Raw genomic sequence first — 22,858 nt, 5'->3', positions numbered from 1 at the left:
TCATCCATTCACTCATCTTTCATCCATTAACTCATCTTTTACCCATTCATCCATTTACTCTCTTTCATCCATTCACTTCTTTTTAGCCATTCACTCATCTTTCATCCATTCACTCATCTTTTCACCCATTCACTCATATTTCATCCATTCACTAGTCTTTCACCCATTCATCCATTCACCCATCTTTCACCCATTCACTCATCTTTCACCCATTCACTCACCTTTACCATTCACTCATCTTTCATCCATACTGGTCATAAACCGCTACAACACACAAGAATCATTCATCTCACAATTATCCTGTGATTGGTCACTGGACTCATCAGTGATGTCATCAGTGATGTCATCAATGATGTCATCAGTAAACGTGTTAAACGTTTTTTTCCAGGTTCTGCAGAAACTGGGAAAAGCAGATGAGACCAAAGATGAGCAGTTTGAGCAGGTGGTCGTTAACTTCAGGAGACAGGAGGTGAGAGATGATGTCATCTCTTCACTGGCTCCGCCTTCACTAACAACAAAACCACAACAACATTAACCTGTGCGTGTGTGTGTGTGTGGGTGTGTGTTTTAGACTGAAGGGTCTCGCCTGCAGAGGGAGATGAAGTCCTACATGTCTGCTATCAAAGGTAAAGAGACATGAATCCTGTTGGGACAATGAGGACATTGATGGACGAGGATGTAAACATGTAGATTAATGTTTGTGTAGGAATGCAACAGGCGTCCATCAACCTGACCAAGTCCCTGCATGAAGTCTACGAACCAGACTGGCACGGAAAAGACGACGTCATGTCCATCGGGAAGGTTAGAAGTTTGTGAGACACTTGTGTGAGACAGAAGTTAATGAGACACACACCTGTGAGACAGAAGTTAGTGAGACACACACCTGTGAGACAGTTACTGAGACACGTGTAAGACAGAAGTTAGTGAGACACATGTGTAAGACAGAAGTTAGTGAGACACACGTGTGAGACAGAAGTTGGTGAGACACACACATGTGAGACAGTAGTTAATGAGACACACGTGTGAGACAGAAATTATTGTGAGACACACACCAGTGTCAGGTAAAGGTAAAAGGTCAACAGTTACCTAAAGGTTAGGTGATCCCTGCATCATGTGATGTGTGTCTCATGCAGGACTGTGATGCATTGTGGGAAGACTTCCATAACAAACTTGTGGACTCGACACTGCTGAACTTGGACGAGTACCTGCAGTTTTTCCCCGACCTAAAGGTAACAAACAAACAAAGTAACTAACTAATTAACATGTTTATGATTAAATGCCGTTGTTTGAAAGTGTGAAAAATCAAAGTTTGGTGTTTTAGACTCGAGTTTCAAAGAGAAGTCGTAAACTCATCGACTACGACAGCGCTCGCCATCACATGGAAACTCTTCAGGTGTCTGGGATGAAGAATGACAGGAAGATGATTAAGGTGTCTGTCCACTTCTCTTTGAAACATGGAGGCTTCACAGGTTAAAGGTTATAGGAAGTTTAACACACTTTGTTTTTTAGGCAGAAGAAGAACTGAAAAAGGCTCAGAAAGTGTTTGATGAGCTGAACGTGGGTCTGCAGGACGAGCTGCCAACACTCTGGGACAGGTGAGTCCATGTCAGTCCATGTCAGTCCATGTCAGTCCATGTCAGTCCATGTGAGTCCATGTGAGTCCAAGTGAACTGTGTCGGTCCGGCTGAACTATGTGGGTCCAGGTGAGTCCAGGTTTCAGGTGAGGTCCATGTGCAAAGACAGACAAAGAACTCTATGGACACTCACTGAGAAGACACTTTGTTTCAAACCAAATAAAGCCCATACTTTAAATGTTTAGTATTAGTAATATTATGAGAATATACTGTGAGTAATAATAATCTTAATTCTCCACATAAATAGAAAAATTGCCTTTGGCTTTAAAACATTTTTAAAAAACAGTATTTTATATAAAAGACTGTAAATGTTTTGTATAATGATGCTTTTCCCCTGTGAGGTTATTTATGTGTGTGTATAATATGAATTTGTTTGTGTGTCTGCAGTCGTGTTGGATTCTACATCGGCACCTTTAAAAGTGTCACGAGTCTGGAGGCAAAGTTTCACAGAGAGATTTCTCTGGTAAGTTTTTCAAAGTGTCCACTTCATCTGTGACCAATCATGTTCAAACATGTGGTGACATCACGTTTTGTGGGCGTGTCCCTGTGCAGGTGTGCAGGCAGCTGTACGAGGTCATGACTAAACTGGCAGAGCAGCACTCGGACAAAATGTTCACCATCCAAGGAGCACCGAGGTCAGTCCGGGTGACCTTTGACCTTCAGTCACACAAACTTTATACCATGTGAAACAATTCATCCAGTCATCAGTGAACATGTTGTTTCTTTCGCATTGGTCAGTGATTCAGGGCCGTTAAGACTTGAAAGAACTCCATCGCCACCAGAAGACGAGTCTCCACTGGAGAGTCCTGATGTGTCCTCCAATCACATGCTGCGTCCTGTCTCACCTGGACCACCAAGACCCAAGTCTCCCACACAGGTAGACCCTAAGACCCTAACCCTAACTAACCCACATCTTACCCTAACTAACCCACACGTGACCCTAACTAACCCACATCTTACCCTAACTAACCCACAACTGACCCTAACTACCGCACACCTGACCCTAACTAACCCACATCTAACTTTTGACCCTAAGTGTCCCACATGCTACTGTAGTTCATGTTAATGATGTGATTAATAATAACTAATAAGTGTTTTTTGTTTTTCAAACTTTCTGACTTTTGTCTTTGGTGAGTGAACACGTTACTTTACTGTGAGTGAGTGAGAGGGTGAGTGAGTGAGTGAGTGAGAGAGAGAGGGTGAGTGAGTGAATGAGTGCGTGAGGAGGAGTGTGTGTGTGAGTGACTGAGTGAATGAGTGTGAATGAGTCAGTGACTGAGTGAGAGTGTGTGGAGGGAGTGAGTGAGTGAGTGAGTGAGTGGAGTGAATGAATGTGAGGGGAGTGAGTGAGTGAGAGTGTGTGTGTGTGTGTGTGTGAGAGAGAGAGTGTGTGTGTGTGTGATGTAGTGAAAAAAGAAAAGAGTAGAAAACAATCTCGGTACTGATGATTCAGGTCATGTGATCTGACGCATAAAAATACATCTAAATGTATTTTACAATAAAATACCAAACTAATAAATGTTTGAAAATAAGTGTATTTTGTATTTTACTGTGTGTTTACTTGTATACTCATGTGACTCCACCCCCTTTATGACCCCACCCTCTTGTGACTCCACCCTCTTGTACTCTTGTGACTCCACCCTCTTGTCGTCATGTCAACAGTTTAAAAAGGGACCACCGGTGCCGCCTCCTCCTCCAAAGGCCACCCCCACCAAGGAAGTAGCCGAGGAGCAGATCATCGATCTGTTTGGAGGAGAGTTTTTCGCAGCACCTTCAGCATCTCAGGTGAGTCACAGTCACCTGAGTTTATGAAGTAAACAAACAAACAAACAAATTGATTTCTGTGTTTTGTTGACAGCCCAACGAAAGACCTGGAGAATCTCTTCTGGACTTGGACTTCGATGCTTTTCAGTCGGATGAAAGTGTTTCTCCAATACCTCAGGTTCTCGTCATTAACTCACTCATTGACCTGCAGCACATTAAAGTGTTCACTTAAATAAAATGAAAACATGAAAACTGACACCCTCACAATGAACCCCTAACCATGAATCAAAGAAGAAGGTTAATGTCACATCTCTAAAGTGAGAGAAATCCTTTCTTAAAGTATTGAACAAACAAACACTCACTTCCTGTTGTGAAGTGAGATTAATAACAGTGTTTGTGTCATTGTTTCAGACTGACGTTCCCTGGGATATGTGGACGGTGAGTCACTCACACACATTCAATCTAAATAATTCCGCATTATCTGCAGATGAACCCATTCATTCATTCATTCATTCATGTGTTTGTTTTTCCAGGCAAACTCTCAAACAGCTCAGCCTGTAAGTATTTACTGAAATAACTGATGTTTATGTTTTATTTCCACATGGTCACTTTGACATAGTTTATGTAGCGCTGACCACTGACTACTGACTTCTGACTTCTGACCACTGACTACTGACCGCTGACTACTAACCACTAACTACAGACCACTGACCACTGACCATTTACCGCTGACTAGTGACTACTGTCCACTGACTAGTGACTAGTGACTACTGACCACTGACCGCTGATTACTGACCACTGACCACTGACCACTGACTACTGACCACTGACCACTAACCACTAACCACTGACCTGCTGTTACTGGGTCCATGCTCTGCCCTCATGGCCTGAATCTGTTTTCTTGTTTGTCTTTAAAAGTCTGCCGACGCTGGTTTTGTTGCTGACTGGTCTGCAGACTTTGGTTCAATGTCAACAAATGGAGACACTTGGACAGCTGAAGCTCCTGTTTTGCCCGCTGAAGGACCAGTGGACACACAGGGCGGGGCACAGGCAGACTGGTTTCCGGGTGGAGACATCGCTTTATCTCCTCAGGACAGTGAAGTGACCACAGCAGAAACCAGGTCAGCACTCACTCCTTCATCCTCCTGCAGCTGGGACAGGGACAGGGACAGGGACTGGGTGCAGGACCACACCAGGATTCATATTCACTAATGAATTTGGTGAACAGGCGGCAAAGTTCAGAGGACACAAGAGAGAAGTGGTCTCTCCAGATGGTTCTGGGTCTGAATATGAGACTGCTGAGGAGTGGGAGACCAGGAGGGAGGTGGTGGTCAGGGGAGGCTGTGTGAGCTGATGATGAACTGTCATGTGACAGGTGGGTGGGAGGAGTTCAACACGTTATACAGGAGACGACAAACAGAAATGATTTAACTGAACAACAGATACAGACAGGAGGTGCGGATTCACATCCTTTTGCTGAAACACAGGGAGTGGAGTGCGTTTGATTCACATCCTTTTGCTGAAACACAGGGAGAGGTTTGATTCAGATCATTTTGCTGAAACACAGGGAGTGGGTGCGTTTGATTCACATCCTTTGCTGAAACACAGGGAGAGGGTGCGTTTGATTCAGATCCTTTGCTGAAACACAGGGAGAGGGTGCGTTTGATTCACATCCTTTGCTGAAACACAGGGAGAGGGTGCGTTTGATTTAGATCCTTTGCTGAAACACAGGAGAGGGTGCCAGAAACACAGGGAGAGGTGCCTTTGATTCAGATCCTTTGCTGAAAGCGCAGGGAGAGTGCGTGTGATTCACATCCTTTTCTGAAACACAGGGAGGTGCGTTTGATTCAGATCCTTTTGCTGAAACAGGGAGAGGGTGTGTTTGATTCACATTCTTTTGCTGAAACACAGGGAGGGTGTGTTTGATTCAGATCCTGCCTTTGCTGAAACACAGGAGAGTGCGTTTGATTGATCTTTTGCTGAAACACAGGAGAGGGTGCGTTTGATTGATCCTTGCTGACAGGAGAGGTTTGATTCATCCTTTTGGGACGTTTGATTCACTGCGTTTGATTCAGATCCTTTTGCTGAAACAGGGAGAGGTGTGTGATTCACATCCTTTTTCTGAAACACAGGGAGAGGCGTTTGATTCATCCTTGCTGAAACACAGGGGAGGTGCGTTTGATTTAGATCCTTTTGCTGAAACGCAGGGAGAGGGTGTGTTTGATTCACATTCTTTTGCTGAAACGCAGGGAGAGGGTGTGTGTGATTCACATCCTTTTCTGAAACACAGGAGAGGGTGCGTTTGATTTCAGATCCTTTTGCTGAAACACAGGGAGAGGGTGCGTTTGATTCAGATCCTTTTGCTGAAACACAGGGAGAGGGTGCATTTGATGTCAGTCCCTTTAATAAAACACTGTCTGGAACCAAAGGCAATGGATTTGAATGTGATCCATTTGGTGAGAAGTCTTGGGCAGGTGGCGTCATGGTTACAGGACACAGGAGAGGGTGGGATTCAAATTCTTCTGCTCGCAGCTTCCACACCCCCTCTTCAGGGATCGGTGGCCCCGCCCCCTTGTCCACATGTGGAGCACCAGAAGGAAATAAAGACGTAAACGTGATCAGAATTCACAAAGAACCAGAAAACTCAGACATGTCTGAAGACGAAGCTGCAAACCGGAGATTTGAAAAATTGTACCAAGAGCTAGAGCGAGAGAAAGACGAGGTACATGACGTGTTCTTCAGTGTAGTAGATTAGCACATATTAGATAGTAGTTAAACACCCCTGCTCCTCCCCCACCAACAGAACATAGTTGTCCTGAAAACCTGGACCTGACGTCCTCCTGCTGCGTCTTTTGTCTTTAATACAAAGTCCTGTCTCACTGTAACACTGTTTCCATCTGTTGTCACTGGACTGAACTGTGGTGTTGCACACAGGAAGTGACTTGTTTTATGTCGAGACAGACACTGAGTGACAGACAAGGTTCTTGTGAAGGACAAACATGCTGCAGCTGATTTCACTGCAAACAATCAGATAGAAACATTGACAGGATTTTGACAAAGTTTCTGTTGTTTTTAATCAGGTTTCAATGTTTCAGTGAGATGATTGGACAGTTCTATGACAACAGTGTCTTAAGTCCCATCGTCCTCACATGTTCTTAAATATCTCTCGTCTATCTTCTTTCTCTGAAGGAATCACCTGCTCCAGAATTGCATGCTGCCTTTGATGAGAAGGTAAGACATAAACATACATCCCATCATATATCATATAGAGTTGTATAGAATCTGCGTGTTACTTGAAACTGAAACGTGTGTGTGATAAATGATAGCGATAAAAACACAGATGGAAGAAGCTTCATGTGAAATATCAACAACATGATCTGACAGAATGAAGATGCTGAATCAACTGAGGCTGCAGAAGAAACATCTGCTGCCACGACACAGGAGTTAGACGAACCTCCAACGGTAACTGCTGGAGAACAACATGCAACGCCCCCTGCTGGTGAGGCGGAGGAACCTGCTCTTCCTTGTGCCAAGAACGTACCAGAACATGTTCAGAGTCCAAGGGATGAAAAACCTGCTGTGAGTTGACTTTTATGAACACAGTTACGTTACTTTCTGTTGTAATAAATATTTAAATATCATTCATGTCTTTTTTTGTTTTCTAATGTGGACAAATAAGAACCACTGTGATTTTATTGTTGTTGTTTTTAAAGTCCATAGATGAATCTCCAGCTTCTGAAACAGTAGATTCTGTGCAGGTTAGTTTGTTTTGCGTGAATTGATAACAAGTTCAGATACAAATGAATGTTATGATGTGTATCATAGATGCAGATGTTTCACAGCAGAACGTTCATGTTTGCTGCAGATGTTTCACAGTGGAACGTTCACGTTTACTGCAGATGTTTCACAGCGGAACATTCACGGTTACTGCAGATGATTAACAGCGAAATGTTCACGTTTACTGCAGATGTTTCACAGCGGAATGTTCACGTTTACTGCAGATGTTTCACAGCGAACATTCACGCTATCGCAGATGTTTCACACGAATGTTCACGCTTACTGCAGGTGTTTCACAGCGAACGCTCACGCCACTGCAGGTGTTTCACAGCGAATGTTCCCCGCTTACTGCAGGTGTTTCACAGCGAACATTCACGTTGCAGATGTTTCACAGCGAACATTCACGCTACCGCAGATGTTTCACAGTGGAATGTTCACGTTTACTGCAGATGTTTCACAGCAGAACGTTCACGTTTACTGCAGGTGTTTCACAGCGGAATGTTCACGTTTACTGCAGGTGTTTCACAGCGGAACATTCACGGTTACTGCAGATGATTAACAGCTGCAAGGCGAGAGTGCTAACCACAATACCACCGTGTGGCCCGGTAGTTGGAGTGTTAATGATAAATTTATAACATTTTTTAGAAGTGGTGTTTTAAAACTGTTAATCATAAATAGTGCCATGTTCCCCGTGTAGCTGACGCCTATGCTTATGTGGAAGCTTGTTTTTGTGCCATATAGTGGCTTGTGAAAATTGCAGTTGCTGAGTGACTTAACGGAAGATGTGGTGGTAATGATGCAGTAGCCTATAGATGCGCAGTGGTGTGCGTGTGCGTTATGGCGTGTTTTTTTTACTGAAGGCCCTGACTGAAACCCCACAGTCCGCTACTGCGTTCGCGTATACTGCAGATCTTTCACAGCTGAATGGTCACGTTTACTGCAGATGTTTCACAGCGGAACGTTCACGTTTACTGCAGATGTTTCACAGTGGAATGTTCACGTTTACTGCAGATGATTCACAACAGAACGTTCACGTTTACTGCAGATGATTCACAGCAGAACGTTCATGTTTACTGCAGATGATTCACAGCAGAATGTTCACGTTTACTGAGTAAATGAACATTGTTTACATGTTTTGTGTAGGAGAACATGTCCATCCCCTCTGTGGTGATTGAACCTGCATCCAGTAATGAAGGTGATGATGATCGTGACGCTGACATCATCTCTCCCACCGTCACCAGTGATCACCATGACAACGTCCAACACATGAGTCCATCAGACTTTCTCTACAAGGTAACATTTAAGGTTGTGGGCTTGAATCCCAGCTCAGCTCTTCTGCATACCGATGTTTCCTTGGGCAAATATTAACCCCACATTGGTCCTGACGGGAGCTCTGACCTTGTCTCACTCTTGAAACTTGATGGATGGTGTACATAAAAAACTTCAGTGTAACAGTGTTGTTGAAAGCCGTGTAACAGTGTTGTTGTTGTTGACAGCAGTGTAACAGTGTTGTTGTTGACATTAGTGTAACAGTGTTGTTGACATCAGTGTAACAGTGTTGTTGTTGACTCAGTGTAACAGTGTTGTTGTTGGCATCAGTGTAACAGTGTAGCTGACATCAGTGTAACAGCAAAGCTGTTGACATCAGTGTAACGGTGCTGTTGACAACAGGGTAAAGAATATTGACAACACTGCAACAGTGTTGTTGCTGACATCAGTGTAACAGTGTTGTTGCTGACATCAGCAATATGTAGTTGACATCAGTGTAACAGTGTTTTTGACATCAATGTAACAGTGTTGCTGACAACAGTAAAGCTGCTGCTGTTGCTGACATCAGTGTAACAGTGTTGCTGACAACAGTGTAACAGTGTTGTTGCTGACAACAGCGTAACAGTGTTGCTGTTTTCGACATCAGCGGTTGACAACACCAACAGTGTTGTTGTTGATATCAGTGTAACAGTGTTGTTGTTGACATCAGTGTAACAGCAGAAGGACATCAGTAACAGCAGCTTTTGACATCAGTGTAACAGTGTTTTTGACATCAATGTAACAGTGTTGTTGACAACAGTGTTGCTGTTGTTGTTGACATCAGTGTAACAGTGTTGTTGACAACAGTGTAACAGTGTTGTTGTTGACAACAACAGTGTTGTTGTTGACAACAGTGTTGTTGTTGACATCAGTGTAATGTTGTTGACAACACTGTAACAGTGTTGTTGACAACAGTGTTGTTGTTGACATCAGTGTTACAGTGTTTTTGACATCAGTGTAACACTGTTGTTGTTGACATCAGTGTAACAGTGTAGCTGACATCAGCGTAACGGTGCGTTTCGACATCAATGTAACAGTGCTAAGCTGACAACAGTGCAACAGTGTTGTTAAAAGGATAACAGTGCAACAGTGATGTTGTTGACAACAGTGTAACAGTGATGTTGTTGACAACAGTGTTGTTGTTGACATCAGTGCAACAGTGTTGTTGTTGACACTGCGTAACAGTGTAGTTGACATCAGTGTAACAGTGTTTTTGACATCAATGCAGCAAGTTGCTGACAACAGTGTAACAGTGTTGCGACAACAAAGCGTTGCTGTTGACATCAGCAATGTTGCTGACATCAGTGCAACAGCGTTGCTGGCATCGCGTAACAGTGTTGTTGACAACAGTGTTGTTAAGCGACATCACTGTAACAGTGTTTTGTTGTTGTTGTGCCAACAGTGTTGTTGCTGACATCAGTGTATGTTGTTGACCTAGCGTAACAGTGTTGTTGTTGACCTCAGTGTAACAGTGTTGTTGCATCAATTAACAGTGTTGATTGTGACATCAGTAACAGCGTTGCTGGACTGTGTAACAGTGTTGTTGACAACAGTGTTGTTGACACAGTGCAACAGTTGCTTTTGCCAACAGTGTTGTTGTGACAACAGTGTTGTTGTTGACATCAGTGTAATGTTGTTGACATCGGTGTAACAGTGTTGATGTTGACATCAGTGTAACAGTGTTGTTGTTGTTGAACTGTGCGTAACAGTGTTGTTGTTGACATCAGTGTAACAGTGTTGTTGTTGACAACAGTGTAACCGTGTTTTTGACAACATTGTAACAGTGTTGTTGACAACAGTGTAACAGTGTCATTGACAACAGTGTTGTTGTTGACATGAGTGTAAGAGTGTTGTTGACATGAGTGTAAGAGTGTTGTTGTTGACAACAGTGTTGTTGTTGACATGTAATGTTGTTGACATCAGTGTAACAGTGTTGTTGTTGACAACAGTGTAACTGTGTTTTTGACAACATTGTAACAGTGTTGTTGACAACAGTGTAACAGTGTCATTGACAACAGTGTTGTTGTTGACATCAGTGCAACAGTGTTGTTGACATCAGTGTAACAGTGTTGTTGTTGACAACAGTGTTGTTGTTGACATCAGTGTAACAGTGTTGTTTGTTTGTGTTTTTGTTGTGTTTCAGGTAGAGACACTGCACGACTTTGAAGCAGCAAATCCAGACGAGCTTGAGTTGAAGAGAGGTGACGTGGTTCTCGTGGTTCCTACAGCGTCGGTGGAGGATCAGGTGAGAGCAGCAGGTGTTTTCTTGAATATTTTCTGTAAACAAAGTAAAGAACAGTGTTGACGTTGTTGTTGTTGCAGGATGCTGGTTGGCTCACAGGCATCAAAGAAAGTGAGTGGTTAACTGTCGGAGCTGCTGCTCATAAAGGACTTTTCCCAGAAAACTTTACTCAGCGTTTGGAGTGAAAACAAAAACGTGAAGCCGTTGTTTTGTTGTTCTAAAACATTAATGTCCTCCTACAGTAGAATTTGTCTAGTAGATTAAAGTCAAAGTAAATGATATCAAAATGAAAGCATGTTGTGATAATAAAAATACGAAATGTCTCATTTGATATTTTGAATTGTCTCCAAAAACAAACTGGAAACCTTAGTGTTGTGATTTATTCAAATGTATTCAGTGTAAAGTAACACGTCATTGCTGTTGAATCACATTTATTGTATTATTGTAACATGGCTGTGTGTGTGAGAGTTTATTTGTGAGAGTTTTGAGAGAACTGAATTTATTGTTGATTTCTGACCAAACCAGCATGAAAATGTTAATTCTTTTATTAAAGTAATGCAATAAACAGATAAATATCACAGTAGAAAAAAAGGTTATATTATGTGTAAGTAACAAATAAAGAACGTGGAACAAAAAGAAATTATTAATTATGTACAACTGTGAGATTAAAGAGATATTAGCATTAGCATTAGTTTTGAATCATCCCTGATTCAGACCACATGGGATTAAAGTGTGAATATCCATCTCTGGGCCGCGTTTCTGAATGCAGCAATGATCCTATGATGAAATAAAATTCCCCTTTCTTTAAAGGAATAATTTCTCTGACCAGCTTCACCGTGGTGATGAAAGGCACCACAGAGGGCACAATTTGAGGTTTGATTTGGAGGAATCTCTTGTAACGATTTCTAAGTGTAACAATTGTGATTTAATGAGAAGCTGGTCTTATGCAATGATGCATGTGTATCTGTCTCTTTGAAAAAAAACTTTAGTTTGATTAAAAGTGGGCCCCTTAAATGTGGTGGTGTCCAAAAAATGGACAGAATTAGGATCCATGGTGGATTTAACCTTAATAGACAGATTGTAATTATTAAGAGTGTTAAAGAAAATCCTAAAATCATCCTCTGAATGTGTCCATACGCCCTAAAATCACCAATCAATAAAATCATATATATGACATATACATATATATGATTGATGATTGATACGTATATCATCAGTCATATACACAAATATATTAATAATGAACAGGTTCGAGCTCAAGTTTCAAGTGGATACAACAATCCCTGTTAGAGCTGCATGAAAAACAGTAAGTGTAATTTTGTCTGCCGTCACCAGGGGGTGCTGATTTAGACATGGAATATTTTCATATAGATTTTTTATTGGCTGGACTATCTACAATCCTAGCAAGTTTGGTTCAGATCGGACCAGGATTGGCAAAGTTGTAACAGTTTGTTTTTTTAGTATTTTCTACCACCACCAGGAGGCGCTGTTTTCGAAATGTATTGTTTTCAGCAACATAGTCGTCTTCAGCAACTACCCATCATCAATCATAGCAAGTTTGGTTGGGATGGGACCTTCCATCACGAAGTTATAAGAGTTTCGCTTTCTGTTGGGAAAAATATGAATTAACGCCTAACGCCAACTTTGGCGCCCCCTATCTCGTACACCATGCGACATTTTGAAAAACGTTTGATAACTTAAGCTCCTCAACTTGTTAACAATGACCTCACCAAGTTAGAAAAAAAAAAATTCCCTTCAAAGAAATATCAAGTGCAAGTCCTTTCTGCTCACTTATCTGAGGCTGAGCTCGATACTTGGTGTCTCATTGGTCTTGGTGTTCATTAATTCCACATTAATTCCCGTTCCCAAGAAGACAGCAGCGCACAGCCTCAACGACTACAGACCTGTTGCACTTACGCCTGTAGTCATGAAGTGCTTTGAGAGGCTGGTCTCCCAGCACATCAGGGCCTGTCTGTCTCCCACACTAGACCCACACCAGTTTGCCTACAGGGCAAACCGATCCACGGAGGACGCTATCACTATAGCGCTCCACGCTGCGCTGAGTCACCTGGAGCACCGGGGGAGCTATGTCAGAATGCTCTTCCTGGACTTCAGCTCAGCCTTCAACCACATCCTACCGGAGATCCTGGTGCAGAAGCTCTCACTTGGTCCACACCTCTCCAGCACCATCACACTCAGCACCGGCTCCCCACAAGGATGTGTATTGAGCCCCCTCCTCTTCACTCTCTACACACACGACTGCTCCCAAACCCATCTCTCAAACAGCATTATAAAGTTTGCGGATGATACCACCGTAGTCGGGCTCATTTCAGATGGTGACGAGTCTGACTACAGAGATGAGGTCAACAGACTAACAGCGTGGTGTTCAGTTAATAACCTCAAACTGAACACCACTAAAACAAAAGAAATAATACTGGACTTCAGAAAGGGCAGAGCGGCCACGACCCCACTGCACATAAATGGGGACTTAGTGGAAAGAGTCCACTCCATCAGGTTTCTGGGCGTGCAGATATCTGACGACCTCTCCTGGACTGTCAACACCACGGCGGTGGTAAAGAAGGCCCAGCAGCGTCTCCACTTCCTGAGAGTGCTCAGGAGAAACAACCTGGAGGAGAGGCTGCTTGTAACCTTCTACAACGCCACCATTGAGAGCATCCTGACGTACTGCATTACAGCGTGGTTCGCAGGGTGCTCTGCAGCAGACAGGAGAGCGCTACAGAGGATTATAAACACAGCCCAGAGGATCACGGGGTGCTCTCTGCCTAACCTGGAGACTATTGCCAGCTCTCGCTACCGAAGCAGAGCTGGAAACATCATCAAGGACTCCTTCCACCCAGCTAACCACGTGTTCCACCTGTTACCCTCGGGCAGGTGGTACAGATCCCACAGAACCAGGACTAACAGGCTCAGGGATAGCTTCTTTCCCAGAGCCATCACAGAACTAAATAAATAAACAAAAGCAAAAACATTCATAGGGAAACACCACTGGAAAGTGCAATAACTGATGCTTCATTCACTTTGTTTACACAAATACAGGACAATCACTTCTCTCTTTTAAAGTGCCTGTTTTTACACCGGTCTTGCTGCTATATTTTGTTATCTTATGTTAATTAATACATAGCCATAGTTTCTGAAAAAAATGTAAACAACATTTCTTATTCTTATTTTATTGTTAATATTTCTATTTTCTCTTTTAAAACTGTTATTTATATATTTGTATTTTGCACCAAGGGAGTGGCACCCAAATTTCGTTGTCCACAAAATAACGACAATAAAGGCTATTCTATTCTATTCTATTCTATTCTAATGTTTGGCGTCAGGCTCTGAGCTGAGGAAATCCTCAGGATTGAGTTCAGGTGTTCATCAGTAAGGCATTGTGTCGGGGATGAAACGCGCAAACTCAGCAGCGCTCACGGACACTGTGACTGTGCTGCTACTCATGAAGAGAAGACGCGGGATCGCGCCCGCTTGCGGGCACTCGGTACGCGCCAATGCACTCGCAGTGCATCTTGGGATTTGTAGTATTATGGTGCTGCAGGCACATAATACTTTTAATAGTGATTAAATATCATCCCACAGGCCAGCGATAACTCATTCATGGGCCGGATCCGGCCCGCGGGCCTTGACTCTGACATATGTGGCTTAGAGGATTACTAAATCTCCAGGGGTTCGAAATCCCCAACTGGGAAGCATAACTCACCACCTCTGCTGATTTGGATCGTGGACTTTGGGTAGAAGAGGACCTGTCTAAACTCACATCCTGAACCAGATTGAAATCCCCACCCATAATTATATGGTGACTGTCTAAGTTTGGGATTTTAGCAAAAGCCTTATGAAAAACTGGTCATCATCCCTCGCTGTCAGTATCTTGTATAACGTTTGAAGGCTCGAACATGACCCTTTTGTTAATGATAATGGCTGCCCCTCTAGATCTATTAGAAAACTCTGAATGAAACAAATGACTCATCCATGCTCTCTTGATACAGAGAGTATCTGAAGTTTTAAGATGCGTCTCTTGCAGAAACACAATATCTCCTTGTGATGTGAAAGTCACTATTTAATTTATGGTGTTGTTTTTTTCGCGGAGATGGAGCTCATAATTCAGCTGAATGGAGAACGAGCAACGTGCACTCTGCGTCGCTGATTTGTGTTTAACTTTCAGGTCAGTTATCTATCGTTTTTATGTGACTTAAGATGTTTGACAAGTTCTTAGGAATCCCCGGTGAGGTATAATTTGTGTGACAAGTGTTTTAAGTTTTAAATATGTAAATGTCGTGGTATGTGACCGGCGCGATTGGGAAAATGCCGTCCGCCGCCGTAGTCACTTTACTTGTGTTTGTTTCTGTCGGCTCCTGGGCATTTGTGCATTATTTTTGTATATATGAAAAGTAGTTGTGTGTAATATGTTTGGATCTGTGAAAGATAAAGGTAATGTGCAGATTAGCCTTCGGTAAGGATGCACATTCCTAGTTTAAGTTCAGGTATTATAGCGGCGAGCATTGTCAGCCATTTTGATTTTGTTTCAGTCATGTTAATGTTTAATTGCAAGAAAGAAGAATTCTGTTTAATCAAGTACAGACCTGAAATAAAATTTACAAATTAGGGATGCACGATATATCGGCATTAATATTGTTATCGGCCGATGTTCGTCATTTTTTAACATATCGGCATCGGTCCAATGAGTAAAACTGTGCCAATTTTAACAACCGATGTTTATACCCGTCTAATTACTGTTTGTGTATGTGTGTCGGGAAGGGGAGGCCATGCGGCATTTGTTTGGGCATATGACAGCGTCAGTGATGCAAGCGCAGCACAAGGTGAGTGTGTGTTGAGGAGAGAGAATGTCAGCGGTGTGGGCGATTTTTCAGGGTGTCAATAGAAGATACGTGAAAAGCATTATGCAATACTTGCAAAGTCGAGGTAATGCGAGGAGGGTTCCGCGTCAAGTCATTCAATACCACAAATTTGATTATGTCATTTGAAAAACCGCCACCCTGAAGTACACAAACAACGGCAGGAAGCTAACGCTAGTAACATTAGGCAGCAGACAAAAAAGAAAGCAGCGCAGCTGGGACTCGACCAAAGGAAGACATTGGCCAGGGCAATAACGATCAAGGTAATGGAAATGATTGCTCTTGACGACCAGCCGAGGGTTCCGACGGTTGATAGCGCATATTGAACCCCGCAACAACCTGCCAAGTCGGCGCTACTTTTCCGATGTTTTGCAATTGAATAAATATCTGGTTGCCATGAATACTGGCAAGTTTGATAAAGTATTTTAACATGTTTTTTTTATTATGGCAGCTCTTAGTAGAGCTTGTCAGGTATTGTTTCTCATATTTGTTGTGTAGTTTTATTGTGAAGGGAAGTGGCGCGGTTGTTGTTGCCGGAAGGAAGGGTTGTTGACTTTATTTACGTACCCAGTATAGACGCCCTTATCTCGGTTACAGTAACTTTGGCAGGGTATTATTTTTATTTATGTTCATGTTTGTAATTTATGATCCATTAGTGAGTTGAGGGAGTTAAACTGTACTTTCATTTAGTTACACACTTGCTACAAGTGGTAAAGGTTTCTAAAAACCTTTACTTGTAGTTGGTTACTTGTGTCTTATGTGACCTTGTTATTTGGAGGTAAAACATGTTTTGAAAATAAAGGAAGACATTCAAAAATTCAGCTTGTGTGATTTTCATTCTGTACAAACTTTTATCATCTCAGAAACTTTTTTTTAAAACATATATCGATATCGGTAGATATTGGTTATCGGCCATAGCAGCAATATTAATATCGGATATTGGTATAGGCGGAAATAGTCATATCGGTGCATCCCTAGTACAAATACAATATAAATACTCTTGATGAAAGAGATAGAAATAGACATGTTTAATAGAGAATTGAATGCATGATAGGAGAAAGATGAATGATTGTTTTGAAACCGATATTTTTTTTCTTGATTGTGTGAAAGTACATGAAACAGACATATGTGAGTATGTGATTAACAATGTGGTTATGACCAGTGTTTTAATGCAGAAACATAACAGAAATAATTCAGGATTGTAATTAAAATGTTAAAATGTCAATATGTAAATAAAAGATAATCCAGCTGAACGAGCAACATGTACTCTGCGTCGCTGATTTGTGTTTAACTTTCAGAGGGATTGTCTATATATCTGTCAGCGGGGAACGAGCCGGGACCCGCTACACAAGCGTGTCAAGACCTTACCAATTTTCAGTGCGCTGTTCATGCCCTTGGTATTCCAGGAGACCAAACACACCCCACTACCTGTTCTCTTGGTAGCCTCAGTCATCTACTAAGCCAGAGTGACGTAAATACCTGACCCTGTAAGGGGAAGAAGGGAGTGGAGGGAGGAGAAAAAACGAAACAAACAAAAAAAAAACACACACACACACCCACAAACACACAGACACACAGCAATGCAAGGCATATATCCCTGAAGCGCCAACCCCTGACCAAACCTCGGGCTACTTCCATAACTAGAACCCTATCTGAGCTCTCTGGCTCACAGCTTATAGCTGACCTAACTTCCGGGGCCCCTTCCCTTAATAACAATAGCTGACCCCATAGGTCTTAAGAGAGCAACAAAATCAACATATAAACAATATGTATACCTTGAATCCACTTGGACATGTTAACAAAATTAAACAAAGACAAACAATATCATTGAAAAGGGAAATTAACCTCAATAACCTCCTACAGTGTATTATAAATATTATCTAGAAAAGCACTATCCATGTGCAGCAAATTAGCACCCATATTGAGGTGTAACTGGCTGAATAACACTTAATTACACTGATAAACAAGTCACATGGGTGGCAGTAAACTTTGACCAGAGACCAAACCTTGGTGGATAAATGAACACCAGGAAATAAGGACACTCTAAACACCTCTCTTTAAATACAAGTGGAACAAGGTATAGAGAAATAAATGAACATAGTAGATTACATTTGGACTACCAACCTCCCTCATTATTCAGACACCCTCCACGCGAGAGGATGTTATAAAGTCCTTGGCCTCTTCCAACGAGAGCAGTCTCCTGCTACCTCCATCCTTGGTTGTTAGCCCAGGTTGTATAGCTCCGACATTACGTCTCGGTATTTCTGGCGTTGTTCCATTACCTCCGGAGCGTAATCTTCATAGATGGAGAAAGGGGGAGCCTCAGTTTGCCTCTCCTGACGGGTCTTGGTCTCTGTCCCGGCTTTGGCTTGTCGGAAAGCGTCCGGTGAGCTCTGTCGCACTCCGACGGTGACTCCAGGAAACCCTCGCCAAAAACCTCCGTAAGCATTTTCCTCAAGCAAGGTTATTTTCTGAGCATGGGTTGACACTGTGGCGTGTATGTGGTCAAGTTTTGCTTCAAGAGTAGAAATGTTTTTTTTTAAATCCGTGGCGAGGGCTTGGCGATGTTCTTCCAGGAGGCTAGCTATGGCCGACATGTTGAGCTCGCCGTCACCCCCGCTGGGGGGATTGGGCTTGGTACTCTGATCTCTCGTACCTTTCCTGGTTGAATGCGATGTCATTCATGCGAAGTCCCACCATGCGACATTTTGAAAAACGTTTGATAATTTAAACTCCTCCACTTGTTCACAGTGACCTCACCAAGTTAGAAGGTGATCACACAAGAACTCTAGGACTAGTTCATTCAAATACCAGACGTCATAGTGTCTGTCGTCACCAGGGGGCGCTGTTTTTGAAAGTGAATATTTTCATATAGGCGTCTTCAGGGCCGGACTATCATCAATCCTAGCAAGTTTGGTTCAGATTGGACTAGCATTCGCAAAGTTGTAGCAGATTGTTTTTTGAAGCAAATTTCTGACTTTAGCGAGCGATTTGTTATCATATTCAGCACGCATCATCTACCATATGTTTTGAGTGTTTTCACTAATTTCGAGTTTGTGGTCGAGTTGTCGAGTTGATGGTCCATCATCAACCCTAGCAAATTTGGTTGGGATGGGACCTTCTATGGCAAAGTTAAAAGAGTTTCGTTGCCTGTGGCGAAAAATTTTAATTTTCACCAACTTTACCGCCCCCTTTCTCCTACACCATGTGACATTTTAAAAAACCTTTAAACAGTTTAGATCCTCAACTTGTCCACAGTAACCTCACCAAGTTTGAAGGTAATCCCATGAAAGCTCTAGGACATGTTCGTTCACATACTATTGGTGCAAAATGAATTAACGCCAACTTTGGCGCCCACTATCTCGTACACCATACGACATTTTGAAAAACGTTTGATAACTTAAGCTCCTCAACTTGTGACACAGTCACACTGTCACAGTGAGCTGTCACAGTGAGCTCACCAAGTTTAAAGGTGATCGCACAAAAGCTGTAGGACTAGTTCATTCAAACTTGGGGGCGCTGTTTTTGAAAGTGAATATTTTCATATAGGCGTCTTCAGGGCCGGACTATCATCAATCCTAGCAAGTTTGGCCACCCCCTTTCTTGTACACCATGATACTTATGGAAAATAAGGTTCAATAACTTTAGATCCTCAACTTGTCAACAGTGACCTCACCAAGTTTGAAGGTAATCCCATGAAAGCTCTAGAACAAGTTTGTTCAAATACCATTGGTTCGAAATGGCCAAAATCAGCAAAAAATTAACTTTCAATCCAAGATGGCTGCTTTCCTGTTCGCTTTAGAGTATAGGCTGCGCTGACTTTTTTGACCGCCCCGACCTAAGGAACGCTGTACCAAGTTTCGTGCATGTACATTAAACTTGTTCCTTGGGCCCACAAGTTTTAGGGGGTGGAGCAATTATTTTTATCACATTCCCCGAAACACTAATAAATGTAATTTTACACCAGGTCTGATGCGGTTGCAAATATTGGTGAGTTTTGGGGCATGTTCAGGGCCTCAAAAAGAAGAGGAAGAATAATCTTTACGATTACAATAGGGTTCTTGCAACCTTGTTGCAACCTTGTTGCTCGAACCCTAATAATAATTCCTTCAATTACAATAGGTCCTCGCAAACTGTGTGAGTGCTCGGTCCCTAAGAATCCTTCCAGTTTCAAGAGGGTTCTTGCAACCTTGTTGCTCTAATAATTAAAGGGCACATCCTGTTTCAGTCGACCTACTTCCTGTGTGCAGGTCATGTCTTGCAGATGTGTTCAGGGCAGGTCCTTGGTCTCACATATCAAGTTTCGGGCCGATTGGTCAATGTTTGGTGAAGTTAAAGTGCACTTCCTGTTTCAGACGATCTACTTCCTGTGTGCAGGTGATGTCTTGCAGATGTGTTCAGGGCGGGCCCATGGTCTCACATATCAAGTTTTGAGCCAATCGGTCAATATGTGGACGAGTTACAGGGCACTTCCTGTTTAGCGGCTAAACGCATAATTCAAAATGGCCGACATCGCGTTGGGGTCAAGTTCGCATTCGTACACGTGTTTGGGGCGGTGTCTCGTGTCACATATAAAGTTTCGTACGCCATTAAACTGGTTTAATTCAAGATCAGTATCACTGCACTTGAGGGGACAAGGGCACGTCTGTGATTGTTCTCTTTCCTTTAAGGTAAAAAACTACTGGTGGTGAAGATAATGCTGTAATTCATGCAATTTATAGTGTAAAGTTTGTCAATAGTCGCACACAAGAGACTTGGAGGTGGTGGGAAGGGGTGGCCAAATGAAATTCTGTTCAGGGCCTCATAAAAGCGTGGGCCGGCACTGGAAGAAACCAGTGAACCGATTGAAGTTTTACAGTTTACAAGTGGGACTTATATTTTGAAAAGCCCAAACAGGAAGCTCGGTGTTGTTTGACATCGTGCGACTTGTCACGAGCTCACATGACTGACAGCAGTGTGAGAGTGGAGCGACACTCAGCAGCGGAGCGACCGTGGCAGCCGCGGCGGCCGCGTCTCACCTCGCACGTCCCGCTTTAAGGAACCGACACCGCGCGCTGCCGATGCGCGCAGCCGCGGCCATCACAACGCGCTCCCTCCCAGCCGAGCCGAGAGCTCGAACCCGCACACGAAAAACTCTGGACTTGACAACAAGTACACCTCAGGAACTGAACCTCAACCCTCCGGTTCTGAATGACGGGCGGTCGCTTTGACTTTGACGATGGCGGCACTTACTGCGGAGGCTGGGAGGACGGGAAAGCCCACGGCCACGGCGTGTGCACGGGACCCAAGAGCCAGGGCGAGTACGCGGGCTCCTGGTCTAGCGGGTTCGAGGTGGTGGGCGTGTACACCTGGCCCAGCGGGAACGTGTACCAGGGTTACTGGACGCAGGGCAAACGTCACGGACTCGGCGTGGAAACCAAAGGCAGGTGGATTTACCGCGGAGAGTGGACACACGGGTTCAAGGGCCGGTACGGAGTCCGACAGAGTCTGAACACACCGGCCAGGTACGAGGGCACCTGGAGTAACGGACTGCAGGACGGATACGGCGTGGAGACGTACGGGGATGGAGGTGAGAGCTGGGGGACATCAGGGAGAGACACCAGGGGACGGGAACATCGGTGGGACAGTACGGTAGGGGGGTCATTGGGGAAGGGACATTGCAAGAGGAGACATCAGGGGGACATTGAAGGAAGTAACTTGAGGACATCAGGAGAGGGGGACAGCAGTGGTAGATGACATCAGAGACACATGCATGAAGGCGGCAGGGGGGGGGGCACTTCTTTACTACCTCTGGTTTTTCCTTCAGAAGAAACTGAGTGTATTTTTATACATTACAAAATAATGAATTATACTTCATTTTTATGGATTAACCTGAAAACATCTAATGGTCGTGTGCTCTGGAACCCCCGTGGACCTGCCCACCAGTGGCATGCACAGACATCTGGAAGGGCAGGGGCAAACATTGAAAGGGCACCCACAGGGTGCAGAGGGTCTGAGCCACATTCAGCATCAGTTTCTGTACAGCACTGAATATCAGTGGAGTGTCCCAGGAGTGTCCTGGAACACTGTCATGTGCCCCCCCCTCCCCACCACCACTGACAAGTTGTTTTTTTCATGTTCTGTCCATGAGGATATGATAGTGCAGCCCAAAGTAATTCAAATCAAAATAGGTCTAAAGTGTTTTTTTTAGTTTTTACTGCTCACTTGTGTAAGTGACAAGTGTTCACAGGCTGCTTCAGTGTTGGGGAAACTATGGGATGTATTTATGGTATAAGGCCAAATCAGTGTGTTATATTACACTCTATAGGCAGATCAATGTGCTGCCAGCAGAAGCCCCGCCTCATTAACGGCAGATTAACAGGCAAAACTAATCGATTGCTCTATTTTGAATACTTTCAATGGTTTTCTGTTTTCTCAAAGAGCCATTTGTCTAAAATACAGTACAACCCACAGTGGATCTGCTTCTCAGGTGTGCAGGAATAATACATTGACATAATTTTTGCCAAATATTGTTAGTGTGCACGGTCCGCTGTGAAGTCTTAACAGGTAAGACATGTATTGTCATATGGTCCTCGTTTATTTCTGATCCTGCTGAGACACCAGGAAACAGCTGCTGTGGAACATTACTCAACTAAAAACTAAAATTACTTTTGGATCACATTTGAATACTCGCTAACACAAACAAGAGCTGCTTCACAACGGAGATAAACATACACACACACACGCGCACACTGGTTTGTACAGCTACTCTTATAAGGACACTGCACTGACCTGTTTTCTCACTCGGACAGCTGACATAAAACATTATCCCTAACTTTAACCATAATCAGTTAATGCCTTAACCTAGCCACCATTCAAATGTTACCCCCAAGTGCCGGTACTTCCCTTATTCAACTGTTGCCAGGTAAATTAGGCGGTGGGCGGTCAGTACCAGCAGATCATTAAGTGATATATTCAAATGCGAGAACATGACGCTGATTTTTATTGAACTTTCAACTTTCCAGACAAATGATGTTTGTTCACTTGTCACGCACACACATTACACACAGACATGGAGAATGAATGAAATGACAGACTCCTGTGTTTGTTTCTGTCATAACAAAACAGCAGACAATGACTGAAGTGTAACTCATTACCATATTTAGGAGGACCAACGACATCGATATTATTGATGAATAAGATCTTCATATACTTACACAAATGCAAACTAATCCTGGAAAGGAGGTTGACAAACAAGGCAACTGGTACCGAACACACGC

At 43.3% G+C, this 22,858-nt stretch overlaps 2 protein-coding genes across 2 annotated transcripts in view; both read left to right on the top strand.

Annotated features, from left to right (window-relative positions):
- The first annotated feature begins 337 nt into the window (after positions 1-337).
- LOC122781400 (amphiphysin-like) lies at positions 338-11,470 on the top strand. The gene is made up of 23 exons (XM_044045022.1): positions 338-469; positions 572-626; positions 707-801; positions 1,134-1,229; positions 1,322-1,429; positions 1,510-1,595; positions 2,022-2,097; positions 2,187-2,269; positions 2,373-2,511; positions 3,297-3,419; positions 3,493-3,576; positions 3,810-3,836; positions 3,932-3,955; positions 4,317-4,577; positions 4,627-4,743; positions 5,074-5,110; positions 5,711-6,120; positions 6,588-6,629; positions 6,783-6,977; positions 7,112-7,156; positions 8,319-8,468; positions 10,627-10,728; positions 10,806-11,470. Exons 1-23 carry the CDS (start codon positions 341-343, stop codon positions 10,908-10,910), a joined length of 2,589 nt encoding a protein of 862 aa, XP_043900957.1. The 5' UTR covers positions 338-340; the 3' UTR covers positions 10,911-11,470.
- Positions 11,471-20,549: 9,079 nt separating this feature from the next.
- Positions 20,550-22,858, top strand: part of LOC122778676 (junctophilin-1-like) — a 46,682-nt gene continuing 44,373 nt past the window's right edge. The window contains exon 1 of the mRNA XM_044040752.1: positions 20,550-21,168. Within this exon, the coding sequence (XP_043896687.1) occupies positions 20,790-21,168 (379 nt within the window). The 5' untranslated portion in view covers positions 20,550-20,789. The remainder of the gene's footprint in view (positions 21,169-22,858) is intronic.

This window comes from Solea senegalensis, linkage group LG1 (assembly GCF_019176455.1).
Source record: "Solea senegalensis isolate Sse05_10M linkage group LG1, IFAPA_SoseM_1, whole genome shotgun sequence".
Classification (NCBI taxonomy): Eukaryota; Metazoa; Chordata; class Actinopteri; order Pleuronectiformes; family Soleidae; genus Solea; species Solea senegalensis.
Note: the sequence above shows the minus strand (reverse complement) of the source record. Positions and strands in the feature narration are given on the sequence as shown.

Coding starts and splice junctions, on each gene's coding strand:
- LOC122781400 (XM_044045022.1), top strand. CDS start 341: ATGTCATCAATGATGTCATCAGTAAACGTGTTAAACGTTTTTTTCCAG. Junction 1,430..1,509: donor ATGACAGGAAGATGATTAAG/GTGTCTGTCCAC, acceptor TTTGTTTTTTAG/GCAGAAGAAGAACTGAAAAA. Junction 3,837..3,931: donor TTCCCTGGGATATGTGGACG/GTGAGTCACTCA, acceptor TTGTTTTTCCAG/GCAAACTCTCAAACAGCTCA.